The sequence below is a fragment of the Mycteria americana genome, chromosome 1, assembly GCF_035582795.1.
Source record: "Mycteria americana isolate JAX WOST 10 ecotype Jacksonville Zoo and Gardens chromosome 1, USCA_MyAme_1.0, whole genome shotgun sequence".
Lineage (NCBI taxonomy): Eukaryota > Metazoa > Chordata > Aves > Ciconiiformes > Ciconiidae > Mycteria > Mycteria americana.
In genome coordinates this window covers 149,625,589-149,648,092 of record NC_134365.1, presented here as the reverse complement: position 1 = coordinate 149,648,092, position 22,504 = coordinate 149,625,589, and the positions used below count along the sequence as shown (strand labels likewise).

Sequence of the window (22,504 nt, the reverse complement as noted above, 5' to 3'; positions counted from 1 at the left end):
CTGCATTTTAATTTCCTTTCCTAGTGGGCTGTGAAACAAAAATCTTTGGAATTTTAGTGCCATCTTTGCTTCTATTTGCACTTCTCTTCCTAAAACTGACTCTTTTTGACAACTGAAATAGAAATTTAATCCAAACAGAGGTTTGGTCTGTTAAGGCAAGATCTGAGATTCAGAGAATCACTGAGATTGGAAGGGACCTCTAGAAGATCATCTAGTCCAACCCCCTTGCTCAAAGCAGGATCACCTGTTGAAAACTTGTACGTTCTACACAGCATTTCAATATGCATCTTGAAAATTATAGCTTTAAAAAAAGCTAAGGTTGCAAGTCAAACTTCCAGAACAAGAAAATGCTACAATTACATTGCTTGTGCACTGTATCATGGCATTCCATCATGTTTTTCTTGCTTTTTTGTGGTTTGTTTTTTTTTTTTTCCCCCACCCCATTCGGAGAACCTAATGTGAAAATGAAGTTTTTCACTAGCTAGGTGCCAATATTCACAGAATCACAGAATCACAGAATCATATAGGTTGGAAAAGACCTTTAAGATCATCGAGTCCAACCATAAACCTAACACTGCCAAAAACCATCACTACACCACGTCTCTAAGTACCTCATCCAAACGTCCTTTAAATACCTCCAGGGATGGCGACTCAACCACTTCCCTGGGCAGTCTGTTCCAATGCTTGATAACCCTCTCGGTGAAGAAAAATTTCCTAATATCCAGTCTAAACCTCCCCTGGCGCAACTTGAGGCCATTTCCTCTTGTCCTATCACTTGTTACCTGGGAGAAGAGACCGACCCCCACCTCTCTACAACCTCCTTTCAGGTAGTTGTAGAGAGCGATGAGGTCTCCCCTCAGCCTCCTTTTCTCCAGGCTAAACAGTCCCAGCTCCCTCAGCCGCTCCTCATAAGACTTCTGCTCCAGACCCTTCACCAGCTTCGTTGCCCTTCTCTGTACGCGCTCCAGTACCTCAATATCCCTCTTGTAGTGGGGGGCCCAAAACTGAACACAGTATTCGAGGTGCGGCCTCACCAGTGCCGAGTACAGGGGCACAATCACTTCCCTAGTCCTGCTGGCCACGCTATTTTTGATACAGGCCAGGATGCCATTGGCCTTCTTGGCCGCCTGGGCACACTGCTGGCTCATATTCAGGCGGCTGTCAACCAACACCCCCAGGTCCTTCTCTGCCAGGCAGCTTTCCAGCCACTCTTCCCCAAGCCTGTAGCGTTGCATGGGGTTGCTGTGGCCCAAGTGCAGGACCTTGCACTTGGCCTTGTTAAACCTCATACAATTCACCCCAGCCCATCGATCCAGCCTGTCCAGGTCCCTCTGCAGAGCCTGCCTACCCTCCAGCAGATCAACACTCCCACACAACTTGGTGTCGTCTGCAAACTTACTGAGGGTGCACTCGATCCCTTCGTCCAGATCATTGATAAAGATGTTAAACAGAACTGGCCCCAACACCGAGCCCTGGGGAACACCGCTTGTGACCGGCCGCCAACCGGAGTAAACTCCATTCACCACCACTCTCTGGGCCCGGCCGTCCAGCCAGTTCTTTACCCAGCGAAGAGTACACCCGTCCAAGCCATGAGCAGCCAGTTTCTCCAGGAGAATGCCGTGGGAAACCGTGTCAAAGGCTTTACTGAAGTCTAGATAGACAACATCCACAGACTTCCCCTCATCCACTAGGCGGGTCACCTTATCATAGAAGGAGATCAGGTTGGTCAAGCAGGACCTGCCTTTCCTGAACCCATGCTGGCTGGGCCTGATCCCCTGGTTATTCTCTACATGCCGTGTGATAGCACTCAGGATGATCTGCTCCATCAGCTTCCCCAGCACTGAGGTCAGGCTGACAGGCCTGTAGTTCCCCGGGTCCTCCTTCCGGCCCTTCTTGAAGATGGGTGTCACATTCGCTAATCTCCAGTCAGCAGGGACTTCCCCAGTTAGCCAGGACTGCTGGTAAATGATGGAAAGGGGCTTGGTGAGCACATCTGCCAGCTCCTTCAACACTCTCGGGTGGATCTCATCAGGCCCCATAGACTTGTGAGTGTCTAAGTGGTGCAGCAGGTCACTCACCATTTCCCCCTGGATAATGGGGGCTCCAGTCTGGTCCCCATCCCTATCTTCCAACTCCAGGGGCTGGGTACCCATAGAACATTCGGCCCTGCTAATAAAGACTGAGGCAAAGAAGGCATTAAGTACCTCAGCCTTTTCCTCATCCTTGGTCACTGTGTTTCCTCCCACATCTACTAGGGGCTGGAGATTCTCCTTAGCTCTCCTTTTGCTGCTAATGTATTTGAAGAAGTGTTTTTTGTTGTCTTTTATAGCAGCAGCCAGACTGAGCTCTAGCTCAGCTTTGGCCCTTCTAGTTTTCTCCCTGCACAGCCTCGCTACACCCCTGTAGTCCTCCTGAGTTGCCCGCCCCTGTATATTGTATATTGTATATTGTATATTATATTATATATTGTATATTGTATATGTATTATATATATTATATTGTATTATATATATATTATATATATGTATTATATATGTATTATATATTATATTGTATATATATGTATTATATATGTATTATATATGTATTATATATATATTATATTGTATATTGTATATGTATATTGTATAACTGTATATTGACACATACAGTTAAATTTTTCATGGCAGCTGCCATTCTGTAGCACTTTATATCGCCAAAGTCCAGTGGTTAGCACTTCTGGTCGCACTGGGTGGACAAGTCATGGGAATTGGAGTAAGAGTAGTGCTTAGTGGCAAACTAAGGAAAACTTAATTTTTAACATATCCAGTATCACTAGTTAAGTTGTTGCAGGACAGATGAGACAGGAAATAAAGTGGGGACAGGAATCCCATGCTTTACAATGGAATGTAGATGTCTGAACTTCAAGGCTATTTTTGTTTCTTCTAGCAGTACCATGTCTTGTTGGTCCTGCTAGACTACAAGACCATGCCTTGTATGGTGTGATGCAAAGTGTTTGTGTGCTTGCTCTGCCTGTGTGTCAGCCTGGCTCCAGCCCTGTTTGGGCTCACTGTTTTGCTCGTTTAGATTTTACATATGTGTATTAGAACTGATTCTCAGTTTGGCATGGTGATACAGGTGCCATCTAGGTGCTGCTAAATGAAATTAAGAGGCAAAATCTAAAACAAAGACGGTATTTTTCACTTGGTATGTAGCTAAATTGTGGACCTTGTTGCTACTGGATATTGTGAAATACAAGTGAGTAAATGGGTTCTGAAATGAATCAGGCAAATTCACAAAGACCAGATCCAGGAGGAACTATTGAATATAATGGTATGGATACCAGTCAGGCCTAGGAATTATAAACTATTCATTACTGAGAACTGGGAGGTATATGAAGGCAAGGAAGATTCATTCTGTACATACTCTGTTTATTGCACTCTGCACTGGTGCGGCCCCACTTCGAGTACTGTGTGCAGTTTCGGGTGCCTCAATATAAGGAGAACATCAAACTATTAGAGTGTGTCCAGAGGAAGACGACCAAGGTGGTGAAAGGCCTCGAGGGCAAAACTTAGGAGGAGCAGCTGAGGTCACTTGGCTTGTTCAGCTTGGAGAAGAGAAAGCTGAGGGGTGAACTCATTGCAGTCTAAAACTTCCTCAGGGGGGGCAGTGGAGGGGGAGGTGCTGATCTCCTCTCTCTGGTGACCAGTGATAGGACACAAGGAGATGGAATGAAGCTGCGTCATGAGAAGTTCAGATTGGACATTAGGAAAAGGTTCTTCACTGACAGGCTGGTTGGTTGCTGGAACAGGCTTCCTGTGGAACCGGTCATGGCACCAAGCCTGTCAGAGTTCAAGGAGTGTCTGAATGATGCTCTTAGTCATATGGTTTAGTTTTAGGCAGTCCTGCAAGGAGTGGGGAGGTGGAGTCGATGATCCTTATGGGTCCCTTCCAACTTGAGATATTCTATGATTGCATCTTTTTTCTCCTATGCATCTGCTACTGGCTAAGACAGTAGATAGACCTTTGGTCTAAAATGCCATGGTTTTCCTTACATTTTGAGAAACAGCCCACCTTCTGTCATTCTTGAAGGTATGAAGTAGGTAGGATTTAACAGTACAAAAGGGTTGATTCTTAAAACTAGAAATCTTGGTTTTGTCTGACAGTTGGCTAGCTGTTAATCAGAACTTTCTAACCTCTTGTTTTGTCTGCTAGCTAATATATTCTACTACTTTGCTATGTACACACTCACTCGTAAAAATCAATAAAAAATATTGGAAAGTTCATTGCTGCTGTGGTTCTTTGTGTGTTTGTTATGAATGACAATGTTTGTTCAGACAAACCTTAGAATAATTGCAAATTTGAAATGCAGCCTCACCTAAACTAGAGAAGGTACTTTAGAGAATTCTAGGGCGGCATCTTACAAAAACTGAGGAAATTTAAAAACTTAGTTCACTGACAGTCTGAAACTTTAGTTTGTTCCACAACGGACTCTCAGTTTTCTTTTAGAGAGATTCATCAAAGCACTCTATATATGTGTCTCATCAAAATTGCTGATGCAAGGAGTTAAACCTTAGATATTGCCATGTTCACAGGCTTATGAAACTCCATAGATCTCGTAAGCTAAAATCTTCTTTTCTTGCTGAAAGTTTAGGTAGGCTCAAGGGGATACTGGCGAGGTACCTTGAAGAGGAGTCTACTGAGTAGTATTAAATACACAAAATCACATCTTTGTCAGGAAGTAACCTGAATTGAAGGTAGTCAGAGTGTGGATGGTAGAAGGAGGGAGTATTGCGTATGCTTGTCCTGTTCTTAGTCTTTGCTATGTATCTGTTTGTGGCTGCCACTGCTGGAAGCAAGATGCTGAACTGGATCAATCTTTGGTCTGATCTGGTATGAATGAAAAAAGGAGGATGTCTCGCTCCAAGTGTTCTTGCTTTCTCTCAGAGATCAGTAATTTCGTATGACTAGGAAGAAAGTACAGGCAGAAAGATTTGAACTGCTGATATTGAAATAACCACCCCTACTTATGCCTTTCATTAGTTCCCAGAGATCCACCTAACAGGACAAACTTGTTTGTAAGGCTCCATGTGATTCATTGATAAGATGCATCTTTGTGGCTGGCGCACTGTTAACTCTTTGGTTGTGGCCTATCACAATTTTGCATTTAATCACTTTTAAAGGATTAGTTCTTAAAATGTTCATTTTTGTTTCTTTTTCTTGGGTCCCAAACTCCTAGGAATTATTTAATCTTCAACATTAAGAGTTTTACTAAGGAAAAATTCTGGTTTTGTTATTGCCTTCTGATTGGGTAGACAAAAACATTCATAGCTATAGTCTTACAGGTTGTGCTGCTTTGGTTGGGATCACCAGTGACATTTCCTTTCAATAGTTGCAAGCAGCACTGATACCATGAAACAGAATTTAAGTTCATCATAGCTGCCCCAAAGTCAACCTGGTATTACACTTTGTCTTTCATGGATGAATTCCTTTTGATTAATCTGGATTTGTCTTGTCCTGTTTAAGGTTCTTGGAGAAGACAAGGGTATAACTCCTTCATGTTATATATAGTTCATAATTATTTTCAGCTGTCTCATGTCCTGCAGGTTGATAAAGAGGACCTTAGGTCTTATTTTGTCAAGGCAGTAAATGTTTTCTTCCTCAAAAATGGGGAATAGATTTTTGGTCAATAATAGATTTTTTTTCTGTCACTTTTCAGTTACTAGCTGAATTTATTGATGCTGCGTGGAAGATCCTCAGGTTAGAGCAATTATCTGGCTATTCCAGATTTCCTTCCACTGCTACCCTGTGAAGTCTTCTGTGTGGTTAACTCTTCCCTTGGGTATAGTTACAGCTTGATCAAATTTATTGCATATTCTCATATTTATTTCATGAGGTTGTGCAAAATAACAAGTGCTGCTTTCCTGGGACATGTCCACAGCTGAAGGGTGTTGGCAAAGATCCCACTTAGTGTTAGGCTGGGTAACAAGAGGAGTTGGTTGCCTCTGGAAGTTCTGATGTGGAAAGATGGCAGTCAACCTGCTATCCTGAGGGGAAGAGTTTGGTGTTGAAATCCTGGTTCTGAATCTCACATGCTGCTGGTAGATAGAAATACAACTGCCTATTTAGAAATAATGGGAGGATATCAAGTTTTTAATGCATTTGCTCGTGTGAAAAATGGCATGAACTCTTTTAATCTCAATGTTCTTTGTCATTCTAAAAGTGGCATCTCCTTTTGCACTATGCTGATGCAGTGATTGTTGATTCAGAAGGAAGGTTACTTACTAAACCAGCAGTGGTATTTGCCATATCTCGTATTCAGTGCAGCTATATCAGGCCATCTTAACTTTGTGCGACAGCAGCACAGGTTACAATATGCGGTTGGAAGTCTACAGGCTACATCTCTTTAATGTGAAGCTATTGTGATTACAGCTCTGACTGGGAAACTGCCAACTTTTTGCAGGAAGGGCACAAACAAATAGAGGGAAGTAGGGAAAAAAACCCTCTTATTCCAGACTTTCTTTTTTCTCTGATTGTGGCGTGTTCTGTGTAAGTGTATAAGGTTTTGAAAGCACTAGCAAGGCTTCATGGTGTATCTGCAGAATAGGTCAAAACTATGTTCGCTCTAAGGAGACTTGCACTAAGGCACAGGCTTGGGACCAAATATATGCTTCCAATTGGGATGAAGTTCGGCATTTATTTTAATCTCTGGAATACTGTATAGAAACTAGCTATGTTTCTGCTCTGTGTGTGTATTTATATATATTATCTATATTATATATAGGTATAAATCTTGCATTTTTCTATGCAATTACAGTATGGACTGTTTAACAAGTGTTTGGGTTATTAATGCTAGACTGGGTAATTGAAGTTTGGCATGCCAACTGGAAATTTAAATTGTTTGTCTTTCTCCTGTGCCGACTAAACAACAATTTCTGTATTTTTAATGTTTAAAAATTAAAAAAAAAAAAGAAAAAGGAATGTTTAAGTTAAAGATGGATATACTAAAATTATTTTTAGGTAGTCACTAGGTCACTGTTTTGCAGCTGTTACACACAGCAGAAAAAGTTATGTCTTAAACCGTTCCAGTAATAAACTGTGCATGAACAATCCATATGTGTATTTAAAGACTTAGTGATATATTAGGGTCCATATGGACCTGTGAGTCTGCTTGTGTGGAACTCAGTGCAGGATGAGTTTTAAATTGCAAACACCTTATCTGCTTATTAGAACTTCTGACCTGCACTAGGCATGGCAGTTATGAAGAAAATATATATGAAAAATTTATGACAAATGCTTTCTACTGACATGTTCTTGTAGTATTTAGAACCTGCTTTTGGAAGAAACCCACTGTTGTCCTTTTTGGAAAAGTGTGTGTCACTGGCATTATGTTGGATTTCATAAAAATAAACCTTTAAAAATAGGAATGGTGATTTTTAAGATCAAAGGGTAAGCACCTGTATCAAACAAGATTAGTGGTTTTATAGAAATGCTTGGGAGGGATTTATTCTCTGTGTGTATAGTCCTTTAATGATAATCTGCATTACAAATTCATCAGAAAAAGTATGAACTGTTCCTTTGTTTCCAGCATTTCAAAGGCAGCAATTTCTGCAGAATCCTCATGAGCCACCAGAATCTGGCTTGATTTATAGACTGTTTTCTTTTGAAAACTGATAAATAGTATGTCAAATTATTAGATTAGTAAGTATAACAAAGGCTAGGATTTTCAGTCACATTTATGAATCCACAAACTCTCTTTTCCTGGAATGCATGTGTGCGACCAAATGAATAGGTTGAATAATCGGCCAGTTCTGGCAAGTTAGGTCATCTAGACTTTTCCCAGAATGTCATGATTTATATTTTAACGAACAAGGAATTTTTAGAATTTGTGCATCTTTAAGAACCGGGTGATTGATAGTCCTATTGATAGTTCTCAAGTTTAATCTCTGATGCAAAAAAGCAACCCTAGTCAGGAAAACAGCATGTTCATTGCTGTCTGTGGTTGGGGCATCCACGCTTTCAATGCAAAGTGTAGGAGATGTATTTTTGAAAGAAGAGTGTGTGTTCAATGCCCTGTTTTCCAAAAAGATTTCCTTGGTAATATTTTCATATATATTATTATTATTATGATATAACAATAATATTAAATTCTTCCTATGCAAACACTCAGTGATCATTTTGTCATTAAGAGCATGAGAGGTTGCAAGAAAATACCAACAGTTGGATTAGAACTGTCTGTTAAAAGCAGATGAGGCAAATATTATTCCCCTCTGTTTAAAAAAAAAATTGTTTCTTCTCCCGTTAGACATAAGACATAGTTACTTGTGTGATGTGTTCCTATATTACTCAAATATCTTACATGCTGAAATTGATTTTCAAGTATAGCTACCTCCAATGCTTATTTTACTGGGTTCTTTTAAAGTGTAGCTCTAAAACTGTTAAGTATTCTATTTGGTTTTTGTGTTTGTTTTTTTTCCAGACTGATCTTGATTATGTTAACAGTGTTGTTGCAAGCCTGGAAAAAGAGTAAGTTGTACTTTTGATGGGGAACTTCTTAGCTTATTGGTGGGTTTGCTTTTTGTTTTTTCCTAAATCAGGTTGTGATAAGTAATAAAAAATATTCTGGAAATATGAGATCATGCATTTTTGTTTCTTTGGGGTTTGGACTTTCGAACAACAAAGTAATAGATGACAGATTAAGGGGCAGTGATTCAGTCAGTTAAATTGTAAAACAATAAATGGGATTAAATTATTTGGTGCAACATAAACAGATGGGATTGGTTTAACATGAATGGAAATTTGTGATATCTGTGTTAGGGCCTTCCATATGTTCGAAGAGAGCTATAGAAAAAAAATTCACTAGGTTCTGAAAAAAAGGAAGGCAAAAGAAATGTTTAGAATCTAGTTAGAATTCTGATTATTGGGCAAGAGGCTATACTGCTCTGAAGAAGATGCTAAGGAAAACAATTTTTTTATATATATATATACTACTTTTATTTTATATACCTTGTTTGAATAAGTCATTGTTGTAACCAGACATAATAACTGTACCAACAGAAGGCAAGGAGGAAGTCTACAGAACTCGGAATCTCTCATGTGACTTTTGGATGTTTCTATTGACAGGTTTTCTACAGAGATCAATTCTGGCTTAGTGGAAGTAATAGCCCCTCCTGCAACTTACTATCCTGACTTGACAAACTTGAAGGAGACATTTGGAGACTCAAAAGAGAGAGTGAGGTTGGTTTATTCCCCCGGATCTTTTCCCATCTCCTCCCACACCCACACTTTTGTTGTTTATGAAATCGCAAGTGGGATGTGAATTCTTGAAATGTTTTCTTACTGTAATTCTTGAAAGTGTGGGGATGCTAAAAGTGCTCTGTGAATCCATCTCGTTCCTATCTGCATGCTATTCTGTGCATGATCAGAGCCTAATGCTACACTCGATTGAATTCATTTAGTGTTAAAATTTTGGGAGGAGAACTGAGAATTGATATACTTTTTTTGCTGTATGTAGACTTTTTATTTTACTGTTTTTCTTCTTGAAATAGAGTGTAAAACCTAGTAATTCCTGCTGAATTACCATTTAAAATGCACATGGGTTTTTAGTGAAATGTCAGGTAATTTTCACAAAATCAGATTCAAGTTAAACGAGTTCTATGTCTGTATTAAAGCATAAGGCGAAAGCTTTGTTCCTTTTTTTCAGACAGAGGATTTCCCAAGGGAACAATGCCAAAAGCAGCTGTCCTAACATTTCACTAATATGCGTCATTCTTCATAGTGAGATTTACTTTACATTGCCAGCGTGTATTGAAATAACCTTTTTTCACAATCCTTAAGGTTTTAATTTAATTTCAGATGGAGAACAAAACAAAACTTGGATTATTGTTTTCTTATGATGTATGCCCAGAAGAAGGGGGTTTATTACATTCAGGTAAATTTATCTTCTTTGTTTTGAGACAAGTTTTCAAATGAGTGTCCAGAAATTATGCTGTTGGACACATCAGAAGGGACACATCAGAAGGACCTACACAGAACAGAGATAACTTGATTCCATAGTTGAAGGTGGGCATTAAGTATGGAGGTTATGGTATATGAGGAAGTAATTTGTGGAGGACACGGTCTCTGAAGTAGAAAGTAATTTGTCCTATGCAACTTATTTTATCTTGAGATACTTAGTAAAAAAAGTGAAGGAATGCAGACACCTTAACTACTGTTTTTTCCTTGTCCCCCAAATGAGTTACCATTGAGTCGCCTAGGCAAAAAAACCAGCATAGTTTTGAGTGGAAATCGAGCTAAAATCCATTTTTACTTTCTTTTGAAGACAAGTGCAGTATCACTTTAATATGGCTGTTGTGTATAGATACGTTTTCAGTGGGTTGCTAGTCTTGTTTTCTTTTTTCTTTTTTAAAGAGGTTTTCAAGAACAGGGTAAGCAATTCTTCTTAAATTTAATTTAGCTTAGAATTGTTCCTATTGTGTCTTGCTGCTTTGAAGTAGAAGCCTTACCTACAGGTATTGCAGATTTAGTGAGTAACTGTGCTTATGATCTTTATTTAGATTTTAGGACTGTGTCCTTTGGGTATAAAGTCCCACTCATCTCATCTAGTTTTTACAAAGCTATGCTGACTGCTCTTGGGGAGCTGTTGGAGACCCAGCTCTCCTGGAAGTTGCACAGCCGATAACATGAGACAGTCTATTTGAAACTAGGCAGTCGCACAAATATTAGTGCCAGCACAAGGGGGAGAGCATGAATGCATTAGGAGAAAGGACAGGAGAAGCAGGATCCTTAAAGGAGTGGCCTGCACTTACTATGAATTAAAGGGACTGTAGCACCACGTCTTGGCAGTTCTGCTGCCTGGACCAAATGATTACTTTGGACTATGCACCTGTTCTTCTGTTGGACAGCTAAAGCCAGGTGAAATGGATCCCACCTCTGTAGACAATGTGTCTCTTAGCTTCTTGTCTCAGAGGAGAAATTCTTTCAGTGCTGTTAGGTGCGTGAGTAAACAGAGTCACGTTTGCATACAAATAATACAGGTATTCTACTTGTCCTGCTGATGATGTCACTTAGTCTAACATTATTTCATGGATGATTTTTCTCTGAAGAGAGAAGCTAGAAAAGCAATGTTCTGAAGTAGTAAGTTGAGATACATTTGTGGATTCTTACTACAGAAAGATTCTGGTTTAGTTCTCCACAAATATACAGACTGCGATCCCTACAATAGTTATTCTTGGCTATAGTGTCTAGGTTTTATGGCAGCATTTGCATTAGAAATATATGGTTATGCGTTAGCAATATATTATAAATCAGTATTTCCTAGCTGTACTTTTTCCTATTGCTTTGCTGGTGCTTTCTTTTATTTATGTTGATATCACTGCTACCTTTCTCTAGCTTGAAGATGACATCGTTGTCAAGCAGAATTATTTCAGCACAATAAAAAATTTTGCACTTCAGCTCGCTTCTGAAGATTGGATGATTCTAGAATTTTCTCAGCTGGGTTTCATCGGTAAGAAAATGTTGACTTTGGTAGTTTGAAAGAACGCATTCAACCTCAGACTCTGTGAATTAGTAGTGATCTGACTTCAAAGCTCTCTTCTTTGTACTGGAAATAGACCAAGAAGTAGAAATTCATTGGCTTTTTAGGAACTGTAGTTTAACTCGTGGGTTTGGGATTTTTCTTGTTTGTTTGGGGCTTTTTGTTTTTTTTCTTTCTCAGTTGTTTCATATACTTTTGTATGACTGAGGCAAACTCAAACTGTTGGAAAAGAGGGCATTTTTATAACCAGAAGTTAATTCATTTATAAAAATACTAACAGTCAAACTGCAAGGAATGACTTATTTTGAATTTAGCTGCCATTAAAACAAAGATGTCATTAAAACACAACTGACTGAAGTAAAAGAAAAAAGCATGAAAACTAACTCCACCTAAAACAACTTCATTGGTGTTTGTGCCAAGATTTCCAAGAATCAGCAGGCATCAGTTTGTCTTGGTTGCAGGGTCTGTTCTATCTCCGTCTTTCTACTCCATCAAGGAGAAGTTATGACAGTCTGCTCCTTCTTAGGTGTAGTTAGAGTCTATCTCTCATTTGCAATGAACAGTGAGAGAAGCTAATACAGCATCTCGGGCTGTTGTGGACTGACTACCAGAGTGCTGTTGAAATTAGTTTATGGTTCTTTGCTCTTATACTAATACGTTTTTATTGAGAGGTACTAGACTTAACAGAAAAGCAATGAAAGAGAAGTTTTGAAGGGATTTTACAAATCAATGTAAATATTGAATACTGAAATGCTGTTACAAATCATTACTGCAGTGATGTGTCGTGATCTGTTTAAAAGCGCTAAGCTGGAGATATGCGAGGAAAAATCAAAAGCTAAGTCACACTGTGGAGGTTCCTGTATGTAGTCAACACAAACAATTCCAAGAAAATCCGACATGTAACAGATAAAGTGCAGTCCTGAGTTCTGTCATTCTCTTGGAAATTCCTGTTGTTCTCTTGTTTTTACTTTGGATCTACTTTCCAGAGAGCAGCTTCATTTTTAGCTCAGTGACCCATAATGGTAGCACTGGGAACTGAGAATGTTGGTACTGTGTGAACGGCAAGTACTATGCTGTTTCCAGCTCAGCATCAGGTGTGTTGCTGAGGCAATAGTTCCCTGACTTTCAGAGTCTCAGAGATTCACTGAGTAGAGAGGAAAACTGTAGTTATCTCCTAAACATGCTATGTTAGGGTACAAAATGATACTTTGTACATTTGCCTGTCAGCCTAACCTGCAGAAACAATGGAGAGGAGGAGAGGAAATGGGCAGAGGGAAGTCTCCTTATCTGTCTGGCCGCCACATAACCAATCTGCTTGGTTGCCTTGAGCTACCAACAGAGATGCACTGTTGCTCAAATAGTTATGGGACTGGTTTTGTGGCCTCAGATGTGGAAGGCAGAAACAGGAAATGGAGTTGCCTATCACTGAGAAATAAGCATTTGAATAATTCAGTGGAGCTTTTGCCCTGCATAGACTTGTCTCTTCTGTTGGGGAGTCCCTTGCAACTCTCCGTGATTCTGTGGTTGCAGAGACTGGTTGAACACCGGCATCTGATTAGGCTTTGTTTCTACTTTTGAACAGTTAAACTGAAATTGTGGGCTTAGTTGGGGTTAGAGTTTTAGCTCCAGCTCTAATTGTACTTTAAATGTAAATTCTGTATGAAGTTCCTGGGCTATAGAAGTAATTTACATTCATTCTACATTTGCTTAATTTAGTAGTAGAGCGTATTTGCTTACAAATTGCAGTTTTGTAAGACTGACGTGTCAAAATGGGCATAAAACTGACTTACAGTTTAGCACATGCACGGCCTACCCCATGCAGATGTATTTCAGATCAGTTATTATTTGTGTATTTGTGTATTTCACACCCCTTTCTGTTCTCAGTGCTGCTATAGAGGGCACAGCGTCTAAGCCAGAAGGGGTAGGTAGATAGTTCTTAATACTGAAATTTGGCTTCACCTGCACAACTGTTTAAAAATATTTTAAAGTTGTTTTTCTATACTGTCTATATACTTTTTTTCAGTGTAGGCTCTGAAAATAGTTGTAGTTAAATTTAGTTGTTAGTTCCTGCTGCTTGCATCTCTGTTCTTTGTTCCTTGTATCATATTTGCTTGTCTCCTTTTAATTAGATTATATCAGTAGAATTTCAGATGCATTTAGCTATGGCTACCCATCTTAATGTTGCCTTTCTACCTAGAAAATGAAATTTGATTCTTTTTCTCCCAATTTAGCTGCTTATCCTGCTTTTAAGTTTTGAGAGAAAAATTAGTATTCATGAAAGTGACTAAAATTTCTGGCTTTGAGACACATTGGTGTGCTATAACCATATATTGCGTAGAAATTTTATGCAAGTAATGTAGATTTGCCTCATCTCTGCTATGCCTTTATGGATCTTGGTGCAGACTGACACTATGGTAATTTGGTAATGCGGGTAGCTGTGGAGAACAGCAAAAGTAGTTTTTTGTAACTGGGGATGAGTTTTATGTGTAGATGTCTAAGAGAGAAAGTAGAGCACTGAATTGCCTAGATGCTACTGATTTAGAAATAATCTCTAAAAAAGAGAGGTGTGGCTGATTCACTGTAAGCTCTTGGAAACCTTGATCAGCTTGCAAGTTTGCTAGGTAGAAATGTGTTTTGTCATAGTGTATTTCTGAACTGAAAATCTAATTTATGCAAGTACTACATGAGGAAGTGACAAATGCAGCTATTTAGGCTGACAGCAGGATTATAGAATTCTGTCACCTCTGCCACAGAACAGAAGTTGCTTCCTTTGGTTTTTTTAATACTGAAAGCATAGTCTTAAGCGCTGTCAAGTATCTAATAAATAATGGGTGAGACGTATGCTGTTTCCCTAAGAAGCTCTGTGGAAGGAGATGCATCTTTTGCTCTTCTGGATTCTGGTTTGCACTGTGGACCCTGACACAACATAGGAAAGTCCTACTAGCTTTTTCTGAGAAATATTGATTTGTCTTCCAACTGCCTGTGAGCTGAAGTGTTTTCCAGAGGATCTGCAATACTCTGTGCTGTAGCTATAATGCCAGCTGTCACAAACTTTCAGTGGAGCAGTTTGAGATCAGCCTTTTGGTTGTCTTATACAGTTCCTCTGAATCTTACTGTGCCCTGATGTTTTAAGGCCAGTTGTTCTGATTACAGTTTTGCTCAAGCTGTCCACATAGTTGAAGTTTGGGGAAGAGTAGATCAAGCCAAATATTTGAGATTTAAATAACTTGTTCTGGTTTTAATGCCAGTAATTTGCATATCATTAACAGGGAAAGCATTGAAAGACTTCAACTATAGTTAGAATATGTGCTTGCAGGTATAAAACTATTGTTGGTGTAGACTGAATACATTTAATGATGCTTATGCAGAAGAATGAAAATGAATGATTTAGATATTTGCAGTTCAGAAAATTGTAGAGAACAAAGTTTTTCATTTTGTGTGTGTCTTCTACTTGCCAACAAAATACTGAGAGGCCCAGAATAGTTCACTAAGGATAGCATTTAAATGGACTGCAAATCAGATAGAAGTCTTGGCAGGGCACAATAAATAGCAGAAAATGTTCCACAATATATATTTTTTTTTCAGTCCTGGCTCTCACTTTTATCAATATAGATAAATAATATGGATAAAGTCTTCCGCATTTTGTAAATCTCTAGGGATTTATGGAGCAAGATTTTACCTTTGAGTCTTAATTCTTTTGGATTTTGAAGTTTCTTTCCAAGGGTAGGTTGTATGCACCCAGAATCTGAAACCTCTGAAATTTTGTCAGCAGAGTCTCCTTGATTTATGTCTGTTCTCATGCACTGTTCCAAGTGCATGAACATGGTGCAAGATGAGCCATTGTTTCAATACTGTCACATTGTCTTTGGTTTGAGGCAGTGTGTGTTGACTGCAGTTTTTGCTTAGGTCTCTTTGGCTTGATGTTTTTTGACTCCGTATTGGGGGTGGCCAGTGGGCAATCTGTAGGCTGGATTTGGATGGCATGTCGATGGTTCCATGGCTCACAGCACTTTGCTCACCTGCAGCTGCATGGGAAGCCACAGGACTGCAGGACCTTGGCAAATGCTGCTTCTTGTTCTTGGGCTATGGCGATGCCCTAGGGAAGCCAGGCTGCTGCTGCTACCCTTGCTCAGGAGAGGCTAGGCAGGGGCTTGGCTGGTTTGGATTCAAAGGGGCTGGGGTGGGGTGTGGAGTAGGAGTTGTGCTGGGCTGCTTTCCATCACAAGGAATAGCTGTGGACAGTCAGGGGTCCAGAGCTTTGAAGACCTGTTTTACCAGGGGCTTCACTGCAGAGGCCTGTTTTTGAGCTGGTGTAGGAAGAGTGTTCTGGGGGAGAAAAGGGGGACCTTGATCCATGGCAGTACTGCTGTGCTGTGCTGGTGGTGTCCTGAGACAGAAATGACAGATAAAGGATGCTGTGTCATACTGAAGGGTAGGACCTGGGGCAAAGCTGTGCCAAGCTGGGTGTGGAAGGTGATGGCAGCATTTCAGTCCATAGTGTGTGGATGTCTGTCCTTGGTTACTGAAGGGAGACCAGGGCTTGACTCAGGAGCAGGGTGTTACCTGTTCATCTTTGCTCCAGTGATCATTGCCAATTAAAGTGACAAGGCTTTGCCTGCACTGTTGAATCCTTCCACAGTGCTGGGCAGTGTAATGTAGAGAGGCCAGCTGGGTCTGAAGATGCTAGTGCAGGTACAGCCAGCTGATGCTTACCTAACATTCTGACTAGTTGCAGTTGGATGTATCAGGTTTGTTTGTTTGGTTTTGTGTTGGTTTTTTTTGGTTTTTTTTCCTGGTGCATCCGGTGACATCACCATGTTAACTAGATTATTCCCCTGAGTGGCTGACTACATGGTTGACAGTAGTATGCCAATCTAGGTGTAGAGGAAAGTGCCTCTGGGCCTAGACAAGTTTGCCATATGGAAGTAAATAATTCGTTTGTTGATATTCTGTTTCTATTTTAGGTAAAATTAGGATAACTTAAATTAGGGAAAAGAGTAAATTCCTACTCTTACCTTCAGTCTTGTTCTCTGCTTATTTAATTGTAGGTAAGGATCCTGTACTTTAACATTCAGGTTTTAAGTGACATGGTCTGTGAGTGTCTCTTCATCACAGATGACAACTGAAGACTAATTCTTGTGCTCTTCAGAAGATGAGCTAGTCAAAGGAAAACATGTATAGTGTGGTTCTATTGCTCTGTCCTTGGGTAGAAGAAGAAAAGGATTCCAGAGCATCATGACTGCGTATACCTCCTGGAAGAGGATAAACTGTCTCTTCAGTCAGTCTGTTTCCATTGAGATTGGAGCAATAATGTGGGGATGTTTTTGTCTTCTGAGTTGCATGGTATTGTGCATCTCTCTAACACCGCATGGAAAGGTCCACTTCCTATGGAAGCAGGTGTGACTAACAGACTACCTCAGCAGGTGTCATCTAGAAATGATGGGTTTGGTCCCAGAAACATCCCAGAAACATCTGATTAGTCCCATTTTTCAGCTGGTGTTTGGTTAGGGTTTCTCATGTTTTTCTCTTCTCCTGCCCTATGCTGTTGAAAGCAGTAGGCAGAGATGAATCACCAGGAAAACTGGGAGCCCATTTAGTTGGAAGTGTGACAAGCTGAAAGAGCTGTTATTCTGCATGAATATTTTACACAACATTGTACAAATCATATGATTGTTTCCTACCCATTTTTAAATATTTACTTCCAGAAATAATGTTAAACAATATGACAACAATATAGTGTGTAAATAGTAACAATATGCTAATAAAAATCATAACAGCTTTCTTATATCTTTAAAGAAGAAAGCTTTGCAGTTGTCCCTAGTTTAGTAGGAGTTGTCCCTTGTTTAGTGGGAGCTTTAAAATTTAGTTACAGAGTATTTTCAAGTGGGGATGCCTATTTGAGGACCTCATTGCAACAAGCACTTACAAGTGGTGTCAATGTTTTTGCTTTATAAACAGCCAATTAAAGGTTTTTGTAAGGAACAGCTTTGATTTAGCAATGTCAAGTCAGTTAATGTCTTACCACATTTACTTCTCCACCCTGCTGTGTGAATGGTCTGCTTTATGAATATAGCATCATTCCAACAGGTGAAATAATTGGGACTTTTGTCAGATGCTTCTTCTGTATTTATTGCACTGCATCATTATGTAGCCTTGCTCAGACTCCTCCAAACTAATCTCAGAATTCCAAAATAAGTATTGTTTCATTGGCTATGTTCTTATCCAATTTCATACAAGTTATAAGGGGATGAGATCACATTAGACCTGTTTTCTGGAAAGGATGAGGCCTTTTAGGTGATCTCCTAAGTATGTATCCTCTTTTTGAGAAAATAAAGGATCTTGCAATTCGAGATCCTGGCATTCTCAAAGCAAATCTCCATATGTAAGAATCCGATACCTGGCAGTGTCAGAGCACACGTAACAGGGCCCTTGCAACTTTGATGCTTTCCCTTACATATATTAGCAACAAGGATATTTTTAAGCTGGCATTCTGTATCTACTCTGAGATATTGTATAACGTGCCAGGCTCAGTCACCTGTTTCAGTAGAGAAATTTTCCATTGCTGTTACAACAGGGATTTGAACTCCCAGCTCCTTTTTTTTTTTTTTTTTTTATGCTGCCTTGTGATAATCTTCTATGAATTACAGACTTCAGTGAGCCTCAAAAGAAAGAGAAGTAACTGAATGTCTGGCTCTGAGTGATAGTCCACATGTACATTCACAGTGGAAATGTATGTTCCTAATCACTTAAGACTAGATAACTTTTTACCTTTTGTGTAGTACTGGTTCAGGGTGATACTTCAGGTATATCCTCTCTTCTATTTATATAAATGTGAACATCCTCCTTAACGGCTAAATAAGGTAGACTGCTTGCACCATTTCTTCATTGCCACTCAACCACCTGCTCCAGTAGAGTGCTAAACTGCTGATAGTTTTTAAGCTTCATACAAAAAATTGTTCTCTATTTGTCATCCAGACTAGCCTATACAGGTCCTTAGTGGCCTTTCCAAAGAATTTTGTCCTCTTGTAGATGAGAACCAAGTCCCATTTTCTGATGACTGTGGGAAGTGTTTTTGCCACCTCAGAGAGGAACCTGTTCTTAATGTCTACTCCAGCTGTTCTCTGTAAATGTACAAGAAGAAAATATTACGACCTCTACCACTTGTGGAACATGTTATTTAAAAAGCCTATGAAGGCCTCATAGATTACAAGTGGGAAAAAAAAAACATTTCACATGCCTGAGTGCTGTATGTTAGTGTGTTGTATATAACTCCCAAGTGTGGACAGACAGAAGACTTGCATTGGAGAAGAGCTTCTTTCTATTGGACTCTGATCCATTAATGCACATATGCCCCAAGAGCCCATGCTTGTCTAAGTCAGCACTGCCCCCATCTCAGCACCACCTGCAGAACTGAATCACTTCAGCCAGTGTCCTCCTGAGAGATTCATTGTCATGTAATGTCTTCCTCCCTTGCTTCCTCTGTTGTAGACTAGCAAAGTAGAGACAGACTTAATCTGCAAACATGATTATGTTTTCTGAATCTGCCCTCAAATCTGGAACTGCCTTTAGGAGTTTAGTTGGCACTCAGTCCTTGGTACAAGCACTTGTCAGTCTCTCTTCAGCCTGGGCTGCCCCATTCCCAGTTACGTGTTGCTCCTGGTAGCAGTGTCTTCATACAAGGCACCTTTCTTAAGTGCTGCATTCAGTTTAACAAAATAGCCCAGTGTATTGGCCACCTTTCTCTTCAGACACCTGTACTGGCAGTGAAGTGTATTCCACAACCACATAAAATGTTGCTTTTGTTGATAGTAAATAGACTTCCTTCATCAACAATAAGTTTACTTCTTTTGCCAAGGCCTCCTTTAAGCCTGAATTTGCAGGGTTCCCAAGAATCCTGTAGCACAGTGGCCCCCAGAAGTCCATCTGTACTTGACCAAGCAGTATGCTGTCTTGGAAGCCCCAAAGTTATGGCAGTACTTGGCGAAGTTGTTCTGCAGTTTTTGTTTGTGGGAGGGACTTAGACTTTCTACTAGGCAGCTGACTGCTTTCAGTGTGGCTAGTTGGAAATTCCCTCAGTATGAGTTTCCCGACGGCCTATGCATTTCAGAAAAAACTCTGGTCTCTGCTATGTGATGTCTCTCTTTTTTTAAGTTGCGTTGTCTCTGGTTATGTTCTAGTAGCTTCCTTCTTTCCCTTTGATTTTCTACAGAGAAGGATCTGGAGTTAGTGGTAGGCATTCCATCTCTGCTTTTTGTACCTGCAAATGCTGAAATCGTGTGACTGGGCAGATAACACTTGCGACAGCTCCCTGTCTCAGATGCTTGAAGCTTACATGTGGCATGGAGAATAATAGACACGAATCCATAACTCTTCTTTCTCTATTTTTGCAGACTGACAATTTCTGCTCTTAAGGAGACTGTGTTGTAGTATACATTGAATATTTCAATAGCACCAAGATATATTACAACGATTTCTTGTTTGAATAGTTGTTTTATTTAGTTTTGCATAGGTAAGAGGTATGGAGCTTTTAATAACATTGAGATTTCAAGTTGTTCATTGCTAACATTTCTTGTTTTGGCACAAACTTATCATCTATTGTCTCACTGATTTCAAAAGACAAAGTTATCTTTAATCTAAAATAACTCTAGTTATTCTTAATGTTGTCATAGGTAAAATGTTCCAGTCTCCAGATATCACGCTTATTGTAGAGTTCATATTTATGTTTTATAAGGAGAAACCTATTGATTGGCTCCTGGACCATATCCTCTGGGTGAAAGTGTGTAACCCTGAGAAAGATGCTGTAAGTTTGTTTTTATTATAAAGCTTCTAAAATGTTTTCATGGGAATGAGTTGGTTTTGGTGAGCTGGAAGCTAGCATACTGTGTATTATGGTTACTGTGTGTCCTGAAAGAGTCTTTCTTCCTACCAAGATTTTAATCTCAATGAGAACTTTAGAGTGACAGTTCTCAGAGGCATTATAACTGTTACTGTTTCAGATTTTGGAGATGGATGCAGTAGGATGAAAAGCAAAAGTCTAGTTAGCTTCTGTGTATAACAGTCCTAAAATAAACTCATTCACGTAACCCCTGCTGAGGCTCTGCAGTATGCCACTGCTTGGATAGCAGTCATAGAGAAGGATCTGAATGGGGAATAAACTTTGGATTTTGATCCTTCATTTCTCAAGTAGTACCCTTGCTGAAAGACTGAATAAACAGGTTCTGTGCAAGAATCTTGAACAGTATTATATTTGCACAGCAGTCTTGGTAGATTTCTGGAATGAAAACAAGAACAACTGGATAAATAAGTCTGGGTTCTTGTTGAGTCTTTTCGTTCATGCAACATCACGTACTTGCAGTAAAAACTTAGCAACCTTGTGTTGGTTTTACTAATATGTGGTGTTTTTTTTTTTTTTTAACCCCCCTTCCCATTCCCTCCCCCATTTCAGAAACATTGTGATCGACAGAAATCTAACCTACGGATACGCTTCAGGCCTTCTCTTTTCCAGCATGTTGGCCTCCACTCCTCTCTAGCAGGGAAGATCCAGAAACTCACAGTTAGTAGCTAAAATTTTCCTTCCTTTCCAGAGCAGGCTGATTAAATGAAAAACTTTGTAGCCTTTGAGAAAACAGGCATTTTCTTGTTGTCTGGCATTTTCAAGCATGTTGTATATTACTCCATTTGGAATGAAATCTGATTTAAACTGGTTATTATCAAGTATAAGAAGTGCTAACATCAGCTTATGTTTGTGGATTTTTGCTAGGGGACATTTTTTCTATTTTTTTTACTTTAATGGCATGTTCATCTTATTAATCAGTACAAGATCTGGTACACCCAAATTGAGTAATGCATTCATTTTCCATTTGATGCAAGTGTTTGTTTTAAGTGTAACCTCTTGGGAAAAGAACATAATAAAACAGGTAATCTGACCAGCATGATGTTTGTCTTTCTTTCAATTAGGATAAAGACTTCCTGAAACCATTACTGCATAAAATCCACGTGAATCCACCTGCAGAGGTCTCGACATCTTTAAAAGTCTACCAAGGGCATACGCTAGAAAAAACCTACGTAGGGGAAGATTTTTTCTGGGCTGTCACACCAGTTGCTGGGGATTATATTCTGTTTAAATTTGACAAGCCAGTCAATGTAGAAAGGTTAGTAATTGTTTGCCTTTGGTGTCATATCTAAAGCTGCTTGTTCGCCAAGAATGCTTGAAGATAGAATTTGGGGCTGTCATTATAAACTAAAGTGAAATGTCGTAGGGTCTTTGGAGTTCAGCTGAAACTATGATCATTAGTGTCTTCCCTCTAATTTACTACTGTAAATTTTGTCTTGCTCTTTTTTACTTTTTTTTAAATCCAGAGCCTTTTTGATAGATGCAATTCAAAGCCAGTGCTTCTCTGGCACTTCATAAGAGAAATTAAAAGAAGCCAATTTGATTTTATTTGTATTTGGTTGGTCTGCTTCTAATTACAGAGCAATTGTACAGCATGGTGTGTGGTACAGTATGTTGTGCCCTGCAGCCTCGGTCCCTTGATTGTCCAGTTCAGAAATCTTGCTGGAGCATATCATGATGTCCCCAGACCTGAAAGCTGGGAACTCTGAAGGGTAATGTTTTTTAGATGTAGCTTTAGGGCTTGAAAAAAGTCACCGTGCTAAGACTTCAAGTTGACCTATTTAAAAAACATTAAAATGTAACAAAAAAAAAGGGGTGTGTGTGTGTCCTTGAAATACAAGTATCTGTGATTTGTTAGAGGACTAAAGGTGGCTTCTTTTTAGCTACTAGTCAGATTAAATAAGGATAATTGAGTTTGCGCTTTAGAGTGTAGTCATCCTTTAGTTTTATTGAGACTTGTTTGCTGCTTTGCTTTTTACTGTCTTGCCAGCATCGTAGTCCAAGACTTATAAAATAAATTGTTTATTTAGTGTCTGTTTAAGTGTTGCTATGTTAGTGGATACCTTTCCTCCTTTCTTCACATACCTTATGTGTTC

At 39.5% G+C, this 22,504-nt stretch overlaps 1 protein-coding gene across 1 annotated transcript in view; it reads left to right on the top strand.

Annotated features, from left to right (window-relative positions):
- The window catches only part of MGAT4A (alpha-1,3-mannosyl-glycoprotein 4-beta-N-acetylglucosaminyltransferase A), an 88,032-nt gene that overhangs the window by 44,868 nt on the left and 20,660 nt on the right, over positions 1 to 22,504 (top strand). The window contains exons 6-12 of the mRNA XM_075523887.1: positions 8,459 to 8,505; positions 9,103 to 9,216; positions 9,835 to 9,910; positions 11,371 to 11,485; positions 20,185 to 20,315; positions 20,961 to 21,068; positions 21,473 to 21,666. Coding sequence (XP_075380002.1) covers positions 8,459 to 8,505; positions 9,103 to 9,216; positions 9,835 to 9,910; positions 11,371 to 11,485; positions 20,185 to 20,315; positions 20,961 to 21,068; positions 21,473 to 21,666 — 785 coding nt within the window. The remainder of the gene's footprint in view (positions 1 to 8,458; positions 8,506 to 9,102; positions 9,217 to 9,834; positions 9,911 to 11,370; positions 11,486 to 20,184; positions 20,316 to 20,960; positions 21,069 to 21,472; positions 21,667 to 22,504) is intronic.